The 18,910-nt window shown below is 36.8% G+C and overlaps 1 protein-coding gene across 1 annotated transcript; it reads right to left on the reverse strand.

Annotated features, from left to right (window-relative positions):
• Positions 1-1,636: 1,636 nt before the first annotated feature.
• Positions 1,637-3,037, reverse strand: LOC114314470 (MYB-like transcription factor ETC3). Its single transcript, XM_028260949.2, has 3 exons — positions 2,681-3,037; positions 2,492-2,579; positions 1,637-1,965 (listed from the first exon to the last, which is right to left on the reverse strand). The coding sequence occupies exons 1-3, from the start codon at positions 2,736-2,738 to the stop codon at positions 1,833-1,835; spliced, it is 279 nt and encodes a 92-aa protein (XP_028116750.2). The 5' UTR covers positions 2,739-3,037; the 3' UTR covers positions 1,637-1,832.
• Between the last annotated feature and the right edge of the window lie 15,873 nt (positions 3,038-18,910).

Here is an 18,910-nt window from a genome sequence, read left to right on the forward strand (position 1 = left end):
AATGGAGAAGAAGGAAAGAACGAAGAAGAAGAAAAGAAAGAAAAAAAAAAAAAAAAAACCCCCAAAACGACGTCGTTTTGGGGGGCTGCCGGGTAGGGCGGCCGGGTAGGGCGGCCGAGGATCCAGATTCTGGAAGTAATATGGTCAGTGGAGAGAGTTGGAGACAATATTTAATAGAGTATAATTTTATTTTATTTTCCACATTTATCATTAATAGAGACTGATATGGGTGGACTTATAGGGGTTTTTGACCCACCACTTAAAACCCAATGCATGATTCAAACACTAAACCCCAACATTATTAGAGCCTAACGTTGCACCAAGAACTCATGACATCTAAACACATGTCAAGAGAAGAACCAGCCACATAAGTAGACAAAGGTCCTGCAGAGTTATTACACCACACATCAGTCATTAATGAGATTCTCTATTACATTTAATGTGATAATCCCTTCACGTCGGAACAGAACAGCCTCACCATAAACAAGACAGATTAGAACATAGACTTTCGGCCAACATGACAGGTCGGAGTGGACAAGGAAATGATGAACAAAGGATATAAACAGGTTTTTAAGACAAAGAGAAGGTTAAGTTCTTTATCATCATCCGATCTCTATATTTCATTAATCTCTTTTTCTGACTTGCTCGTCGGAGGATTCATTAGGGGACTCCCGTTCCCCGTTGGACTCTTGTGCAAGTTTCTCTGTAAATCCAGCGATCGAACAACTATGGAAGAGATGTGGATCAGCCCGACCCGTCCCTCCCGGACAAGTAGTATCATCAGAGACAATGTAATTTTGTTCCCAAACCACATAATGCTGAAAAGATTTTATATATGTACAAGTCAAGAAGGTAAAGCACTTCAAAGCAAACCACATGTCAAAAGTTTCAATTCCTCTCTTAGTTTTTAAAGTTTAAAACATTAATATGTTGGAAATCTTCATTTCTCACTCTTGTAATAAATGTATCATTCTTTGTTTCATAAATTTTTAATCGTTAATTTTAGTGACTTAATACCGGATATTAGTATAAATAGAAGATTACCAAGATCTTTTGATGTTTTTGAATAAAATGATCTTGTTGTAGTAATCCAACGGTTGAAATTTAAAATTAAAGCAAAAATATGTCATTTCAGAGTTGAAAAATGATTGAGAGCACTAAAAATGGTACTCTAATAGCATCACTAATGATGTAACAGTAGACCCCGTCCATTGCCTATGCTTTTTTTTTTTTTGGGTATTCCTAATGTATTAGTGTTATTAGTGATCTTTTTTTAAATTGTATGAATCATTGTTGTTTAGAGTTTTAGAATATAATTAAACTAATCAAATCAAACCTTAAGTCCTATCAAATTTAGAATATATAATTCTAAAAAAATAATATTTCAATTTTAAATTTGACTGTTAGATTTTATTTATTTATTTTTTTGCTGATATATCATGTAAGATAATGGATTTATTTATATATATATATATATATTTCTTGATATGTCATCTTATGGTAAAAATTACAGCAAGATTGTGGCACCAAAAACACATCAAAGAAGCATTGCTCACAGAATATAGGATAAGGAGTAGGACATGATCATGTTTCCAATAAGAATGATCCAAATCCATCAAAATTAAACTCATATATATTTTTTGATCAAGAAATAAAAGATTTTATTAAAAATTCCATAAGGTGTACAAAGACTGCGCTAATTTAATCTAAGAGAACTGAGTTGGCACTTGGCAAGTCACAAACAGCATAGAAGGACTAAAACAAAACAAAACAAAGAAAACAAAATCACAAAGAGAGAGAGAGAGAGAGAGAGAGAGAGAGAATTTGAATTTTCATTGATGAGTATTGTTGAAGAAGAGCAACTCTTTTCTTCTGCTGGCAAACCCTTCACCATGTTTCATTAACCAGAACCTCTCTATTTCTCCGGCTTTCCGGCCCGGAATTCTCCCAGCTATCAGTGCCCACCTGAAATATATATATATATATATATATATCCATCTCATATATATGATCTTGATATGTGGAATTTAAAATTAAAGAGACAAGAAATGTTGATACTACAGTAAAATACTACAGTAAAATACCTGTTACATAAGATATTTTACTGTAGTATTTCTCTTTTTCACAAATATATGAGTCCTATATATAAAAATAGATTTCATATGCATATAATAGAGAATAAATACACCATGGTATTATATCTGTTACATAAAATACCACATCGGTCATTAGTATGATCTCATTATCACGACTTTGATTACCGAGTAAAATATTATAGTTTGATTTGATACATAGAATGTACATTACCGTAATGTATTCATTACACAAAATACGACCTCAACCCGGAAGTAGTTGGAACCATGTGACTTTTCCTAGACCATCAACTCAATGATGCACACACCAAATAATCCTAAGTTTCTAATCAACTATATCCTTGATTTCAAAGCAAGTACATACTACATATGTATTAATAGATCAGTTTATATTTTACCTGTTTCCAACCAGCTTGTACATTCTATGTATCAAATCTTCCTCTTGTTCAGACATGTTTATGAATTCCCACTCAATGCTGCTCACCTCTAATGTAACACCCAGAGAAAAAGACACATACCCGTTAGAGAATGAACAAAGTAGAAAAGAACCCAGAAAGGAAAATGAAAGAAAGTGAAGGAAAATGAACCATCAGAACAACAAGAGTTGTGGGTGGCCTTAAGTTGCTTCCTGGGCCTTTTGTCCATGGTTAGGAAGTAAACACAGAGAATCAAGAGAAGAACACCAAGAAAGAGTGTAAGGGTAAAATTGTCATGTAAGAGCTCCCCTATAGAAGATTTTGGGAGAGGGAAGGTAAGGGTTTAACAGAGAGTGTGTATTTGTAAACATTGAGAGAAGAGATTGACATCATAAAAACAAAATGATGGAAGGGCTGGTGCTACCAAACAAACAAAATATGTTTATGTGAGTTTGACTTGTAGTTGTCCTTCTTCTCAATCTCTCCATGTTTGATTTGGCATGAATGGGGTCACAGACTAGCAGCCTTTCTATGTGCATAGCTGTTTTTTTCGGGTACTGTTTCCTTTTCATTCATTTCTAGCTTAGTGCTAAAATTATTGGTTGGAAAATAACTTGCAAATTCAAATTTTATAAATAAAAAAATATTTATCAGAATAGTGAAACGTATGCACCTTTGTTACACATTTTCTTAGTATATGTTACATATTTTTTTATGACAAATAATGTTATGTAATTGTTTGATAAAATTATGGTAATTTATTATTAAAAAAGTGAAGCGATTATGTATTTTTGTGTGATGAAATGTCTTATTTTGTGATTCAAATTTTTTTCAAGAAAAGAATGTGTAACATTAAAACAAAAATATATAAATTACTCCAAAATATATAATCTCATTTATGAATCACAAATTATGATAATTTTATTAAAAAATTACGTAACATTTGTTATAAAAATACATAAAATATACCACAAAATTATATAACAATAATATTATAACAAATAAGAGTTTTAGGGACTAATTTTTTGTTCCTAAAAGTAGAAATATTTGGAGACTAATTTCTGTTGTCGCAAGAATAGTCACTAAAAAATTATCCGGTTTAAAAAAAGATTTTTAGGGACCAAATTTAAAAAGTACCGTTAATAAATGCACAGAAAAAATAATTTAGTTCCGAAAATGTTTATTTTTTTAGATAAAAATTTTGGTCCCAAAATAATAGTGATTTATCCATAAATATCTAATTTAGTCACTAAAAATATAATAATAACATTTTTTACAATAAAAATAATTCATTCTTAAAAAGTGATTTTATCTCTAAATTTTTATTTTTAAAATCTCAATTTATTATGATGTATGCATATATATAGTACAGATCTTATAAGAGTATGTAGGGGTGTACGCGGTGCGGGTCGGTGCGGTTTGAGAGAAAAATAGAAACCGTATAGCCAGTGGCGGATTGATAAAAGTGTCACTAGAATTTGTCATTTTCCTTATCAAAAACTGGCGATTCGGTTAGCAAATAATGGCGGATTTGCCTTGGCGGTTCGGGCGGATTGGCGGTTTATAAAAAATATAATTTAAATTACAAAACTTAAATCAAAGAGTAAAAAAAAGACGAGAGATACCGTGATGTTAAGCATCTTGTGAAGCTTTCTTCTGATGCAGCAAGTGTAGCAACAACATGATAATATCAACGACTATGCCATCAGTTCATTACAAGCATCTGTGGAAGTTACAATGATCAAATACAATACATAAAATTAATATCATTCAGGATTTACAATATATTGAAAATGTTTACTATTGAAACGTATTTGGATTGAAAAGTGAGCTGATGCAAGTTTGCAACATGGCCAGAAAAAAAAAAAAAAGATTGAAAAGTGAATTGGAATCCAACTTTATCTTGAATTACTGACATCTTGAATTCCCCTTGAGCAGTAATGTAATACTATATTCTAAGGTATAAAACAACAAGCAAATTTAAGTAAAAAAGAATTTTTAGAATCTTATAAAACATGATTTAATAGCGGTGCGGGTCGGTGCGGTTTGGAAGAAAAATAGAAACCAGCGGATTGATAAAAGTGCCACTAGAATTTGTCATTTTTCTTACCAAAAACCGACGGTTCGATTGGCAAATAATAACGAATTTTTCTTGGCGGTGCGGATCGGTGCAGTTTTGACAGTTTCGACGGTATTATGCACACCCCCTAAGAGTATGTACTGAAAAAAATTTCCTATATTACATGCAGAGATTTCCATTACCGTCTATTGACTAATCATTCATTTTTTTTATTATTATTATTCAAGACTCAATCATTCAATGAATGGTTATTTTATTTTATTTTTTTGAAAGATGGTGATTTACTTAAGAATTATTTAGAATAATCTAAATAAATATTCTTTAAATTTTTTTTGAAAAAATATATATAAAATAATAGAAAAATAATGTTACTAAAAAAATATAAAAAAATAAAAAATTTACAAATATAGATTACCCCAAATACCCTCTAAAAGTGAGGGAGTGTGAATACCACTATAGCTAATTAATAAATTGTTTATCTACTGACAAGTTTGGTATTTGATTTGATAAGCTAATTAAGAAGGGTTAGTGGGAGCGCCTTATGGTCTGCCATAGAAATTATTATTGCTATAATATAACAATAGTGATACTTCAATAATGAATATGGCAGTTGTTAAAGTTGGTAAATGTCAAAGCCAGTATCAAATTTGACATAAGTTTTAACAGTTATTATATTCACCAACTCAGCTACAATCAATCATTTCCACCTCTCCCTCCTAACAGGACATATAAATTTTTGCAAAACTACGAGCCGATCGTTCGGGTGGATGTCTCGAACGGAATTGGGGATGTTGCTACGCAGTGCAGCCAAATGGGCCCATTTTGGGGTCCATTTTGATAATCCAAACCGTTTACATTTTAAAATACATCAAGTAGAACATGCCTGCAAAAAATCAAGTTAATCAGATATCGTTTACCTATTCATCCACACACATTTATATTCATTTTAATACTTTAAATCACAATTATTATTTATTTTTATAAATAAAAATGTGAGCGGATGAATAGGTAAACGATATCCGATTAACTTAATTTTTTGCAGACATGTTCTACTTTATATATTCTAAAACATGAACTGTTCGGATTATTAAAATGAGCCCCGAAATCAACACATTTGGCTGCACAGTAGATGTTGCTGCGCATCCCGCGCAGCAGCATCTCCAACTCTGTCTCGAACACACCAATTTTTGTGTTTGATTCTGCAAAAATAATATCTAACTATTATAGTATCATTGCTATAATTCTATCATTTACTATTCATTGTCAAATTATAACAATAGCAATGCTATTATAATATTTGTCATTGGATATGTTCTACCACATTGTTTAGTTTCATAATTGAGATAAAAAGTATTTTAAAAATAAATGAAAAGATTAAAAGTGTTTTAGTTTTAGTAAACAAAATATATAGAATTTAATAAAAAATATTTTGAAATTAATAAAAGTGTCTTGTGTTCTTAGGGGTAATTACATTCTAGTGGAGGTTAGAAACTATATATATATATATATATATGAAAGAATTTATAAATTTAATTATTAATATATATAATTTCTTACTAACTCGTAATTATTTTTTTAAAACTTCACTGATGTGATATTTTTTTCGTTATTTTTTTTTTATTCTATTGCACTTGTTAACCGAATCCTAAAGTATTATTATATATAAACAAATTTTTTATTAGATTTTTTTTTATTTCTTTATATCTAAAGATAGTAATATTTAAATATACAAGAGACTCATGCCTAAACCATAATTAATCATTTTCTAATAGAAACATATCTTTTCACATGTTCAGGTTTTAACGTTGTTTATGAGAGACGCTCTTATTGGATCAGAAAATAAATAATACAACAATCAAGCCAACCAAATGTAGCCCATTGGACATGGGATAAATTTTTGTGCATATAAAAAAATTATACCATATTTAATTAGGGAAAAATAAAATATAAAAAAATGTTTTTAGTTCTGGACCACATGTCCGCATGTTTTTGGCCAACCAAAGAAAGTATTAAGGAACAAAAAGACAAGGGAACATGTGGTACACATGGCCTTATTCCAATTTATAATTTCCTTATCCTAGCAAACAAACAAAGCCTCGATTCAATCACTATCTAATTGAACATGTAATACTTCAATAATTGTTTATTGATTATTAGTTGGCACTCACCTGTTTAATCAACAAATCTGAAAAATCTAGAAATTTCCTAAATGTTGATTTGTGATTATGTATCAATTTTAAACAGAATATAACAATCTCAATCAAACAATCAAGAGAAAGAGATACAACGATTTTAACGTGGAAAAAACCACAATTGGACACCTCCAACTGTGATTAAAAAACTACGAGCAACAGCCACAAAACAATCCACTAAGAAGATTTAAAGGAATTACACAGGTATACTCTCAATTACCTAGCGAATCCACGCCTAATTGAACCAACCCCGTCTTCACCTCGGAATTGTCTTTACGATGAGCCACTCCAGAATCCACCGAAGCTTCAGGCTCGAATTCTTCAGAATCCGCCGAAGAACAACTCTCTCTCTCTTGTGTATAACAAACAGAACCTTTGATGTACTCTCTTTAAAGCATGAGTTGAATACTCAATAAAATATCAAAGAAAACTAACAAAATATCCCCAGATATAAACCTTAAGAACCAAAAAGAAGATCTGGAGGAATTAAATAGTTTTGGGAGAAAACCAACTATTTATAGAAAATCTAAAAGTAATCCTAGTTTTGGAAGATATCCAATTACTTATAGAAATCCAAAAGTAATCATAGTTTTGGAAGAAAATGAACTTCTAAAAGAAATCCTTGTCAAACGGGATTGCCAATAAAAAAAACCTAACAATCTCCCCCTTTGGTAATGCCGTGACAAAACACACCTAACAAATAAAATCCTAATCACCCTAACCCATTACAACCAACAAACACAAACTTCTTTCTCAAGATTAAGATCTGCAAAACAGCTATTAGTGCCACAATCTCTAAAACAACTATTAGTCCCACAAGAGTATATGAAAAAGTAATAGACATATGACACGATTAACTTGAAATATGAGATGGAAAACATGAATAGATGAAAACTAAAACTCATGAAAAACAACTCTCAAACAACAAAAGTAAGATCATAAACCACACAAGCAATGATATGACGATATAAAGACCAGGAGCATACAAGAAGGAAATAATTAGCAAACAGTGCATAACAATTTGTAAAACAATTAAAGCCAATCCCCCTTACCGAACATATCAAAGTATTTATGCTAAACAACTCTTGTAATGAAAAACCAAACTCCCTTACCAACTGAAATCAAGATGAACCAAACTCCCCCTCACTAAAAGCAACCACAAACACTGAAAACAATGAACAAGAAGAAAATAATAAAAATAATATGGTGGAGCAAGCAAGGAATTTCAGATTTGTACTTTAAAACACACAAGATTATCCAAGAAGAACAATTACTAGTAAACACAATGTGCACAGTCTGTCGAAGATCCCTCATGAAAGAAAGTGATGCATTATGTGAAAAACATAGATCCCATGATAAAAGTGTGTATGTGACTCTTGGAGTTCGACAAATACTAGATTCAATCCTAGTAGTGATATGAAAGCTGGACCTCCGACAAGAGAATCTTAAGCACGATAAAGGAAAGTCAAACCACTAGGAATCAAGAGGTATTTGATGAGTAAAGGCGGAGGCTCCCCCTCAATCGATGAATCTTTTTTTCTTCTTTCTTTTGCACATTTTTTTTTTCTTTTGCATATTTTTTTCTTTTTCTTTATCTTTTTCTTTTTCTTTTGCACAATCATTAGCAGCTGACACACTCAAGAGTATGGAAACCGAACCAGAGAAGCATGGATATAATAAGAATGGCCTGGTTGGTGACTCTGAGGTAGCCTTTTCCTCATGGCTGGACTACAAAGAATCAAGGGGAAAGCCATGGAGATGCAAAAGAATGGTAGGTGGTTAAGAGACTCAACATCACCCATGATATGCTAGTATAGGTCAATTCCTCTAGAAACGCAAAAAATCAATGATAGAAGTCCATAGAGAAAAAAATAATCACTAAGGCGGAAGACTCCAAAATTTGCTAATCCAAGAGTGTGTACAGAATGAGACATACTAATCAAAAAAACACACACTCCAAAATGAGTAATGACCACAGAAAGCACACATATATTAACATGTAATGGATATTCTCATCAAATCCAATATGCACCAAGGACCACTCAAAAATTTTAAGCTTGCAAAACCATACTAAGAAAATCTTTTTGGGATTTTTTTTAAAAAAAAAAAAATAAAACAAGACAAAAAAATAAAATAAAATAAAATAAACAAGCACACATTTTTTTTTTACATTAAAAACAACACACAAAAACTCAAAAGCTAAAACAAATAAACAAATTAACACAAGTCAAGTTTTCTCACCCAAACTGCTTTAGTACGAACAGAGTTGTGAGAATTGCAGTTCTTAGGTGGTGTCTTGACGTTGTGGTTCCTTTCCCCTGCAATAGGAACCCGTCTCGACATGGTTTCCAACTTCCTATTCCTAGGTCTAGGCAAATACACTTTCCCATACAACTTATAACAATAAGGGCGAATATGACCATGCATACCACAATGATGACAAATAAAAACAGGGTATACCTTCTTTTCTTTTACCTTACCAACTCTAGGAAGTTTAAGAAATCCATCTTTATGTTGAATTTTTTGTTCTCCCTTTCCTTGAGTTCTTGTATCATGAGATGTGGATGCATTCTATTTTTGCTCTTTCTTACCACCAAAGCGAATGCCACTCTTGTTAGAACAAATTTGTTGAGACCCAATGATATTGTCCAAAGTCTTTGATCCTCTGTTCCAAAGACCAATGGTAGCCATAACACACTTGAGCTCTTCCTCTTTCTTGATCATTAGTTCTTCCAAAGCAACTTGTGACATCTCGAGAGTTTCAATTTTTTTCTTCATATGTTGCATAGATTTGTTGTAGCTCGTTCCTCTCTGTCTCACAAGTCAAATGTTTTGCACAAAGAGCTTGTCGATCATTAGCTATCTTGATGGCATCAATCCTAGCCTCGGAAATCTCCTCCTTAAGTTTGACATTCTCACTTTCACATGCTGTGAGTTTCTTTGTGAGTTTGTCATTTAATTTGAATAAGTTAAGAGACTCCTTATACAACTTTTCATAAGCTTGCTCAAGCTATTCATCATCACTCTCCGAGGATTCGTCAAGTAAGGGTGGTCGAACCATAGAATTTCCCTCACGAATTGAATCCATTATCACAAATCAAACAAGATCTCGTTCTAAAAGAATTTTTTTTTAAAAAAATAGAACGACCTGCTCTGATACCAATTGAAAAGTCTAGAAATCCCCTAGATGTTGATTTGTGATTATGTATGTCACGACCCCAAACCGCCCCTAGTAGTTTGGTGCCGTGATGGCCAGTAATCCGTAATTACCGAAGGCCAGCTTTTCAAAAACTTAACACAATCAGAGTATGGATATAGGGGGCTCACAAATGCGGAAGCAATAAATCAAATACAAGTGGTCCATAAGAGCTGTGCGTAAATCAAAGCAATGCCAAACATTTCCAATTAACTTTACAACTTGAATACAACAAGGTAAAATACATGTTACATCTTGATCAAAAGGCTTCTCGAGCCGACATATACAAAATACAGCTAATACGAGTCAAGAAGCATGATTTTCAAGATTTGCCGACATGCAAAGCAGGGCATCGCCGATGTAAATACAAAAGCAAAGCCGACATAAGTACGAATCCCAAAACAAGCATCCAAAACGATCTAGGCGTCGCCGCCGTCCTGCTCATCACCTACATATATATAGAGGGGTGAGTACAAATACTCAATGAATGGTACTAATAATAAAGGTTTTGCATGAATATAGCCGAGGTCCTTCAAAACGAAACACATCAAACTTTAGCAAGACGAGGGATGAACCGTATTCATCAATCAAATATCACAAGTATCCAAAGATGTTTACTGCCATAGGCAAAGCAAGGGATGAACCGTATTCATTAGTCAAGTATCATAACATCGGCGAAGCAAGGGATGAACCGTATTCATCATTCAAGTATCATAACATCGGCGAAGCAAGGGATGAACCGTATTCATCATTCAAGTGGTACTGCGAAAGTTTAGAGTCCTTCAGTACAAGGGACTTGTGTTACTTAGGCCCGTAGCCCGATTTAACAAGGACCGTATCCTTTTATACTTGGTACTGCGAAAGTTTAGAGTCCTTCAGTACAAGGGACTTGTGTTACTTAGGCCCGTAGCACGATTTAACAAGGACCGTATCCTTTTATACTTGGTACTGCGAAAGTTTAGAGTCCTTCAGTACAAGGGACTTGTGTTACTTAGGCCCGTAGCCCGATTTAACAAGGACCGTATCCTTTTCAAAGATGGCATCAAAACAAGGAGTATACTTGACACATCAAAACAAGAGTTATTTATTCATGCTTAACAAAATACTTTTGTCAAAACAAGGCAAGCAAGATTTATCAAAACAAGTATAACATAGCTTTATCAATAATACCACTCACCTAGTTCTTCAGGTGTAGACTCAAAGCAAATATCAAGGACCTACAATCACATGGCAAGTCACATTCTCAAAGCAAGCTCTATATATATGCAAATGATCTCGGCATTCTTGCCAGATCCAAGTCAAAGACAAAGTAAAACAAGCTGGAAGCTTAATCACTGCTCCCGTTTCATGAAAACACACTGGGTACCGTCCAGGACTAAGCCGAGGTCCTGCTAAACAAAGTCAGGAAAAACCTGGGTTTTCCTTTGAAGAATATGAAGAACATGATCATTTGAAAGATGGATGTAAGCTCACAACTTGTTACAAAAATCTGAGTTTTCATGCCAAGAGTTCCAGAATATGGACCTGGGTACCCATACAAGAAAGTCATGCAAGAACAAACACAAAAACATGGTTTTCGTTCCAAACTTTTCGATCAAAACGAGACTTTCTTCAAGAACACATGGAAAACCATTTTCTTTTTCCAAAACCAACTTTAAAACGATGCATGACATGCAACACAAATTCGATCATGCAATGCAGCTAGATAATCCATAACAATATTCAAAGTAGATCAAGAATCTTACCCCAAAGCTCGAATCTAACGGTTCAAGCCACGAAGATCAAGCTTGGAAGACTATTCTCACTCAAGAACCCTTCTTCCTCCTCTCTAGAGCTTCTCTCTCTAAAACAAAGATTTGAGATCAAAATGACTCATTTCTAAGTCTGCCGGCTGCCTTAACAATCAGCTCGGACACGTGGCGTTATCGGGTTGGTTCAGCTCCAAAAAGGTGATTGATTGATAAGACAAGTCTCTGACAAAGCGTATGCAGCAAGCTCGGGTAAGACACATCGGCAATAAGATGACATCGGCTCAAATCAAGGATCCAGCAACAGGATAGCAAAACATCGGCTAGGGAGGACGACACTTGACTAAGCTGTGCCACACCTTGGCCGGGGTGTGCCACATCTCGGCCTAGGCCATACCTGCCCAAGGACAAGGTTCACTAAGTGCAAAACATCTCGGCAATAAATGCCCGAGGTGAAGATGGGGTTGAACAAGATCTCAAAACAAACCTAAGTACAAGGTTCAAAGGCGGACTAAGCTCAAGATGACCTCGGCTACGCACACACACCGAACAAGGGACAAGATCACGCAAGTAATACTAACAAAACAAGGCAAACAAATCCTTCCAATTATTAAAACAAGACAAGATCATGCAGGAATGTATGCAAGTAAGACGAGTAAGGTGAGGGTTGTTACATCCTACCCCCCTTAAAGAAGTTTGGTCCCCAAACTTAGATTACCTTGTTCCCAGAACAATTCCGGATAACGGATCCTCATATCCTCTTCCTTTTCCCACGTGGCTTCTGTGCCATAATGCTCCTTCCATTCGACCTTTACCATCGGTATCGATCTGTTCCTCAATTGCCTCACTTGTCGGTCAATAATCCTCATTGGCTTCTCCTCGTAGCCCAAATCCTCATTAACTGTGATCTCGGAATGATCAATTACATGTAGTGGATCTCGGATGTACTTCCTCAACATCGAAACATGAAACACATTATGGACTTGGCTCAAATCTGGCTGCAAAGCAAGCCTGTAGGCAACGGGGTTAATTCTCTCAAGAATTTCAAATGGCCCAATATAGCGAGGTGCTAACTTACCTTTCCTTCCAAATCTGGAAACTCCTTTCATTGGTGAGACCTTCAGGAATACATGATTCCCAACTTCGAATTCTAACTCATTCCTTCTCTGGTCGGCGTAGCTCTTTTGTCGGCTCTGGGCAGTTCTAATCCTCTGTTGGATAAGTTTAATCTTTTCTGTTGTCACTTGAATCAATTCGGGACCAAGCAGAGTTCTGTCTCCGACTTCGGTCCAACATATCGGCGACCTACATTTTCTTCCGTACAAGGCCTCATAAGGCACCATGCCGATGCTAGCATGATAGTTGTTATTGTAAGCGAATTCTACTAAGGGCAAATGTGTTCCCCAACTTCCTTGGAAGTCCAACACACAAAGTCTAAGCATATCTTCAAGCGTCTGAATTGTTCTCTCTGTCTGCCCATCTGTCTGGGGGTGAAAAGTTGTACTAAATCTCAGCTCGGCTCCGAAAGCCCTTTGTAGACTCTGCCAAAATCTAGAAACAAATTTAGGATCTCGGTTTGAAACAATTGACATCGGCACTTCATGAAGTCTGACAATCTCGTTCACATATAGCAAGGCAAGTTGATTGGCGTTGAAGGTAGTCTTAACAGGTAAAAAGTGTGCTGACTTAGTTAACCTATCCACAACAACCCAAATTGAATCCATACCCTTTGGTGTTTTCGGCAAACCAATCACAAAATCCATGGAGATGTGCTCCCATTTCCACTCGGGAATCGACAAAGGTTGAAGAAGTCCTGCTGGTCTTTGATGTTCTGCTTTCACTTGTTGACAATGTAAACACTGGGACACGAATTCGGCTATTTCTCTCTTCATATTTGGCCACCAGAAGGTCTGCTTCACATCTTGATACATTTTGGTGTTCCCTGGATGGACAGCAAACTTAGAACCATGAGTTTCCTGCAAAATTTTCCTCTTTAACTCTGGGATGTCGGCCACACATAACCTTCCCTCAAACTTGAGCACTTGATTCTCGATGGTATACCCTGGTCTCGGCCTTGTGTCAATCTCCTCGGCTATTTTCTTGAAGAAGTTATCCTCCATCTGTCTTGTCTTTACCTCATCAACAATAGTCGGCTCCGCTGTCATCATGGTCAAGCACGCCAAATTTCCATCTGACTTTCTGCTCAAAGCGTCGGCTACATTGTTGGCTTTCCCGGGGTGATATTGAATCTGCATATCGTAGTCCTTCAACAACTCAAGCCACCGTCTCTGTCTCAAATTCAATTCCTTCTGAGTGAATAGATACTTTAAGCTCTTATGATCTGTAAAAACCTGACAAGTAGCTCCATACAAATAGTGACGCCAAATCTTTAAAGCAAATACCACGGCCGCCAATTCTAAGTCATGGGTAGGATAGTTTTTCTCATGAGGTTTCAACTGACGAGATGCATAAGCTATAACCTTACCCTTTTGCATTAATACACAACCCAAACCCTTATGCGATGCATCACTATAGACATGAAATTCTTCATTACCTGACGGTAGTACAAGTACTGGTGCTGTAATTAACCTCGTCTTCAGTTCCTGGAAGGCTGACTCTCGATCTTTAGTCCATTCATACAGTGTTCCCTTCTTAGTCAGTTGCGTCAATGGAATTGCAATCCTTGAGAAATCTTTCACAAAATTTCTGTAATAACCTGCCAAGCCCAGAAAACTACGAATCTCGGACACATTAGTCGGCCTCGGCCAATTTACTACGGCTTCAACTTTGCTAGGATCTACTGAGATACCCTCTTCATTAATCACATGACCCAAAAATGAGATGGTAGAAAGCCAAAACTCACACTTGTTAAACTTAGCATACAACTTCCGTTCTCTCAAAATTTGTAAGGCAAGTCTCAAATGGTTTTCATGTTCAACATCACTCTTGGAATAGATCAATATATCATCAATGAAAACAACTACAAATTCATCTAAATATGGTTTGAAGATTCGGTTCATTAAATCCATAAATGCAGCAGGGGCATTGGTCACTCCAAAAGGCATTACTAAAAACTCGTAGTGGCCATATCTTGTTCGAAAAGCAGTCTTCTCAACATCTTCGGCTTTAACTTTAAGCTGATGGTAACCAGACCGAAGGTCGATCTTAGAAAAGACTCGTGCTCCTTGTAACTGATCAAGCAAATCATCAATTCTAGGTAACGGGTACTTGTTCTTAATGGTGACTTTATTAAGTTCTCTATAATCAATACAAAGACGGAGTGTGCCATCCTTCTTCTTAACAAATAAAACAGGTGCTCCCCATGGTGAAGTGCTCGGCCTAATAAATCCCTTATCTAACAACTCTTGCAATTACAGTTTCAATTCTCTAAGTTCAGCGGGGGCCATCCTATAAGGTGGTTTGGAGATCGACTGTGTTCCCGATATAATATCGACAGTAAACTCTATTTCTCTATCGGTCAAGTGGCCAGGCAATTCGTCCGGAAAGACGTCGGGGAAATCATTAACAACTGGGATGTCGGCTAAATTAACATTTCCATTCTGATCACTCAGTATACTACACAAGTAACCTCGACACCCCTTCTGAATTAACTTACAGGCCTTAATGGACGAAATCAAGTAAGGTGGGGGCACTACCCCTTTACCCTGGAAAATAACCTCGGCTAGGTTTGGGGGTCTCAGTGTGACACTTTTCGAAACACAATTAATAGATGCATCGTTTGCAACTAACCAGTCCATTCCTAGTATAATATCAAAATGAGCTAGGTCTAGAGGCATTAGATCTACTAGCAATTCAACATTCTCAATCACAACAACACATGCTCTGTAAATGGATGCAACAGTCATAGATCTCCCAGATGGAGTAGACACAGACAACACATAATCAAGGGGCTCTAGTTCTCTATTAATTTTCTCGGCAAACTTAGTAGATATAAACGAATGAGTAGAACCCGAATCAATCAACACATAGGCATCTTGGGAGCAAATTAGTAACATACCTGATACCACTGCCTCGGCATTTTGAGTGTCTCCTGGCACTAACGCAAATACTCTGCCCTGTCTCATCTGTCCTTTTCCAGCATTTCCCTTCTGAACGGAACCCGAGGTATTCTCTCCTTTCCTGTTGTTATCGGCCTTTGTTTTGGGGCAATCTCTCACATAATGGCCCATCTCACCACATTCATAACAGGCTCCAGACGTTCGTCGACAGATCCCGAAATGCTGTTTCCCACAATCCGAACACATCGGTTTAGCACTCCCTTCCTGTCTTAGGTTACTAGTACTGCCCATGTTCGTTCTCTTCTTGGTGCCTAGCTGTCCTCGGCGATTGTCATAGTTCTGCCTCTTTCACTGGTTTTCTCCCGAGCTCTGGTATCGGTTCAAATTAGCTTCGGCCTGAATGGCTTTGTCCAATACTTCGGCATAAGTCGGCATATCGAGCAAGTTGACCCGGTCTTGAATCGGTCCACGAAGCCCACACTCGAACTTCCTGGCCTTCATATATTCATCGTTGGCCATGTGAGGTACAAACCTTACCAATTCAGTGAAAGCGCGGTCATATTCCGCCACTGTTCTGTTGCCTTGCGTCAGAGTATGAAATTCGGTAGCCTTGCGGTTTCGAACACTTAGGGGAAAATGTTTCTTGTAGAACAACTCTAAGAATCGGGTCCAGGTCAAATCTGGATTGCTCCCTCTAACCATCATCCACCACCTGCGGGCGTCATCATCTAATGTGAATGCTGCCAACGTCACTTTCTAAGCGTCGGTGCTAGGGAAGATCTCGAACAACTTCTCCATTTCTAAAACCCATGCCTCAGCCTTCATCGGCTCTATACCCCCAGAGAATCTCGGTGGCCTCATTTTCTTGAACTCCCTAATCAAAGCTATCGTCCCATCTCCAAACAAGGCTGGTTGCGGGGGAATTTGCGGCACTGGAGGAGGTGGAGGTGGAACTACGTTTCGGCCGTTGGTCTGCTCGGCCTGAGTCGACGTAGTACTAGCGAACTGCTGTCTGGTTTGCCTCAACTCGCGGGCCAAACCTTAAACTAATCTTTCCAATCTGTCCATTCTGTCTTCGGGCTGATCCCGGCCAAGCAGTGGTCTACCTCTCCTCATGATGCTATGAGTATGCAAGGTATGACTTTAAAACAATCAAGCAAATAGCCACATAGGCAAGTAGCAAATAAGTATATCAAAACAATGCACACCTTGTTCAAATAGCAAACACCATGATGCGACCCTAACATCTTTCTAAAGGGAATCCTATGCTCTTCAGGACTCAAAGTGTGTGAATAGCGTATACCGAGCAACTTGTGCTCTGATACCATTCTGTCACGACCCCAAACCGCCCCTAGTAGTTTGGTGCCGTGATGGCCAGTAATCCGTAATTACCGAAGGCCAACTTTTCAAAAACTTAACACAAGCAGAGTATGGATATAGGGGGCTCACAAATGCGGAAGCAATAAATCAAATACAAGTGGTCCATAAGAGCTGTGCGTAAATCAAAGCAATGCCAAACATTTCCAATTAACTTTACAACTTGAATACAACAAGGTAAAATACATGTTACATCTTGATCAAAAGGCTTCTCGAGCCGACATATACAAAATACAGCTAATACGAGTCAAGAAGCATGATTTTCAAGATTTGCCGACATGCAAAGCAGGGCATCGCCGACGTAAATACAAAAGCAAAGCCGACATAAGTACGAATCCCAAAACAAGCATCCAAAACGATCTAGGCGTTGCCGCCGTCCTGCTCATCACCTACATATATATAGAGGGGTGAGTACAAATACTCAGTGAATGGTACTAATAATAAAGGTTTTGCATGAATATAGCCGAGGTCCTTCAAAACGAAACACATCAAACTTTAGCAAGACGAGGGATGAACCGTATTCATCAATCAAATATCACAAGTATCCAAAGATGTTTACTGCCATAGGCAAAGCAAGGGATGAACCGTATTCATTAATCAAGTATCATAACATCGGCGAAGCAAGGGATGAACCGTATTCATCATTCAAGTATCATAACATCGGCGAAGCAAGGGATGAACCGTATTCATCATTCAAGTATCATAACATCGGCGAAGCAAGGGATGAACCGTATTCATCATTCAAGTGGTACTGCGAAAGTTTAGAGTCCTTCAGTACAAGGGACTTGTGTTACTTAGGCCCGTAGCTCGATTTAACAAGGACCGTATCCTTTTATACTTGGTACTGCGAAAGTTTAGAGTCCTTCAGTACAAGGGACTTGTGTTACTTAGGCCCGTAGCCCGATTTAACAAGGACCGTATCCTTTTATACTTGGTACTGCGAAAGTTTAGAGTCCTTCAGTACAAGGGACTTGTGTTACTTAGGCCCGTAGCCCGATTTAACAAGGACCATATCCTTTTCAAAGATGGCATCAAAACAAGGAGTATACTTGACACATCAAAACAAGAGCTATTTATTCATGCTTAACAAAATACTTTTGTCAAAACAAGGCAAGCAAGATTTATCAAAACAAGTATAACATAGCTTTATCAATAATACCACTCACCTAGTTCTTCAGGTGTAGACTCAAAGCAAATATCAAGGACCTACAATCACATGGCAAGTCACATTCTCAAAGCAAGCTCTATATACATGCAAATGATCTCGGCATTCTTGCCAGATCCAAGTCAAAGACAAAGTAAAACAAGCTGGAAGCTTAATCACTGCTCCCGTTTCATGAAAACACACTGGGTACCGTCCAGGACTAAGCCGAGGTCCTGCTAAACAAAGTCAGGAAAAACCTGGGTTTTCCTTTGAAGAATATGAAGAACATGATCATTTGAAAGATGGATGCAAGCTCACAACTTGTTACAAAAATCTGAGTTTTCATGCCAAGAGTTCCAGAATATGGACCTGGGTACCCATACAAGAAAGTCATGCAAGAACAAACACAAAAACATGGTTTTCGTTCCAAACTTTTCGATCAAAACGAGACTTTCTTCAAGAACACATGGAAAACCATTTTCTTTTTCCAAAACCAACTTTAAAACGATGCATGACATGCAACACAAATTCGATCATGCAATGCAGCTAGATAATCCATAACAATATTCATAGTAGATCAAGAATCTTACCCCAAAGCTCGAATCTAACGGTTCAAGCCACGAAGATCAAGCTTGGAAGACTATT

This window comes from Camellia sinensis, chromosome 2, assembly GCF_055761805.1.
Source record: "Camellia sinensis isolate YWXY chromosome 2, ASM5576180v1, whole genome shotgun sequence".
Taxonomy (NCBI): Eukaryota; Viridiplantae; Streptophyta; class Magnoliopsida; order Ericales; family Theaceae; genus Camellia; species Camellia sinensis.

Bases quoted from the DNA above. Each gene is read 5' to 3' on its own strand.
- LOC114314470 (XM_028260949.2), bottom strand. From the start codon at position 2,738: ATGGACAAAAGGCCCAGGAAGCAACTTAAGGCCACCCACAACTCTTGT. The intron at 2,580-2,680 runs GTTCATTTTCCT...GTGTTACATTAG, and splicing joins CAACTCTTGTTGTTCTGATG to AGGTGAGCAGCATTGAGTGG. The intron at 1,966-2,491 runs GTAAAATATAAA...TATATATTTCAG, and splicing joins TACAAGCTGGTTGGAAACAG to GTGGGCACTGATAGCTGGGA.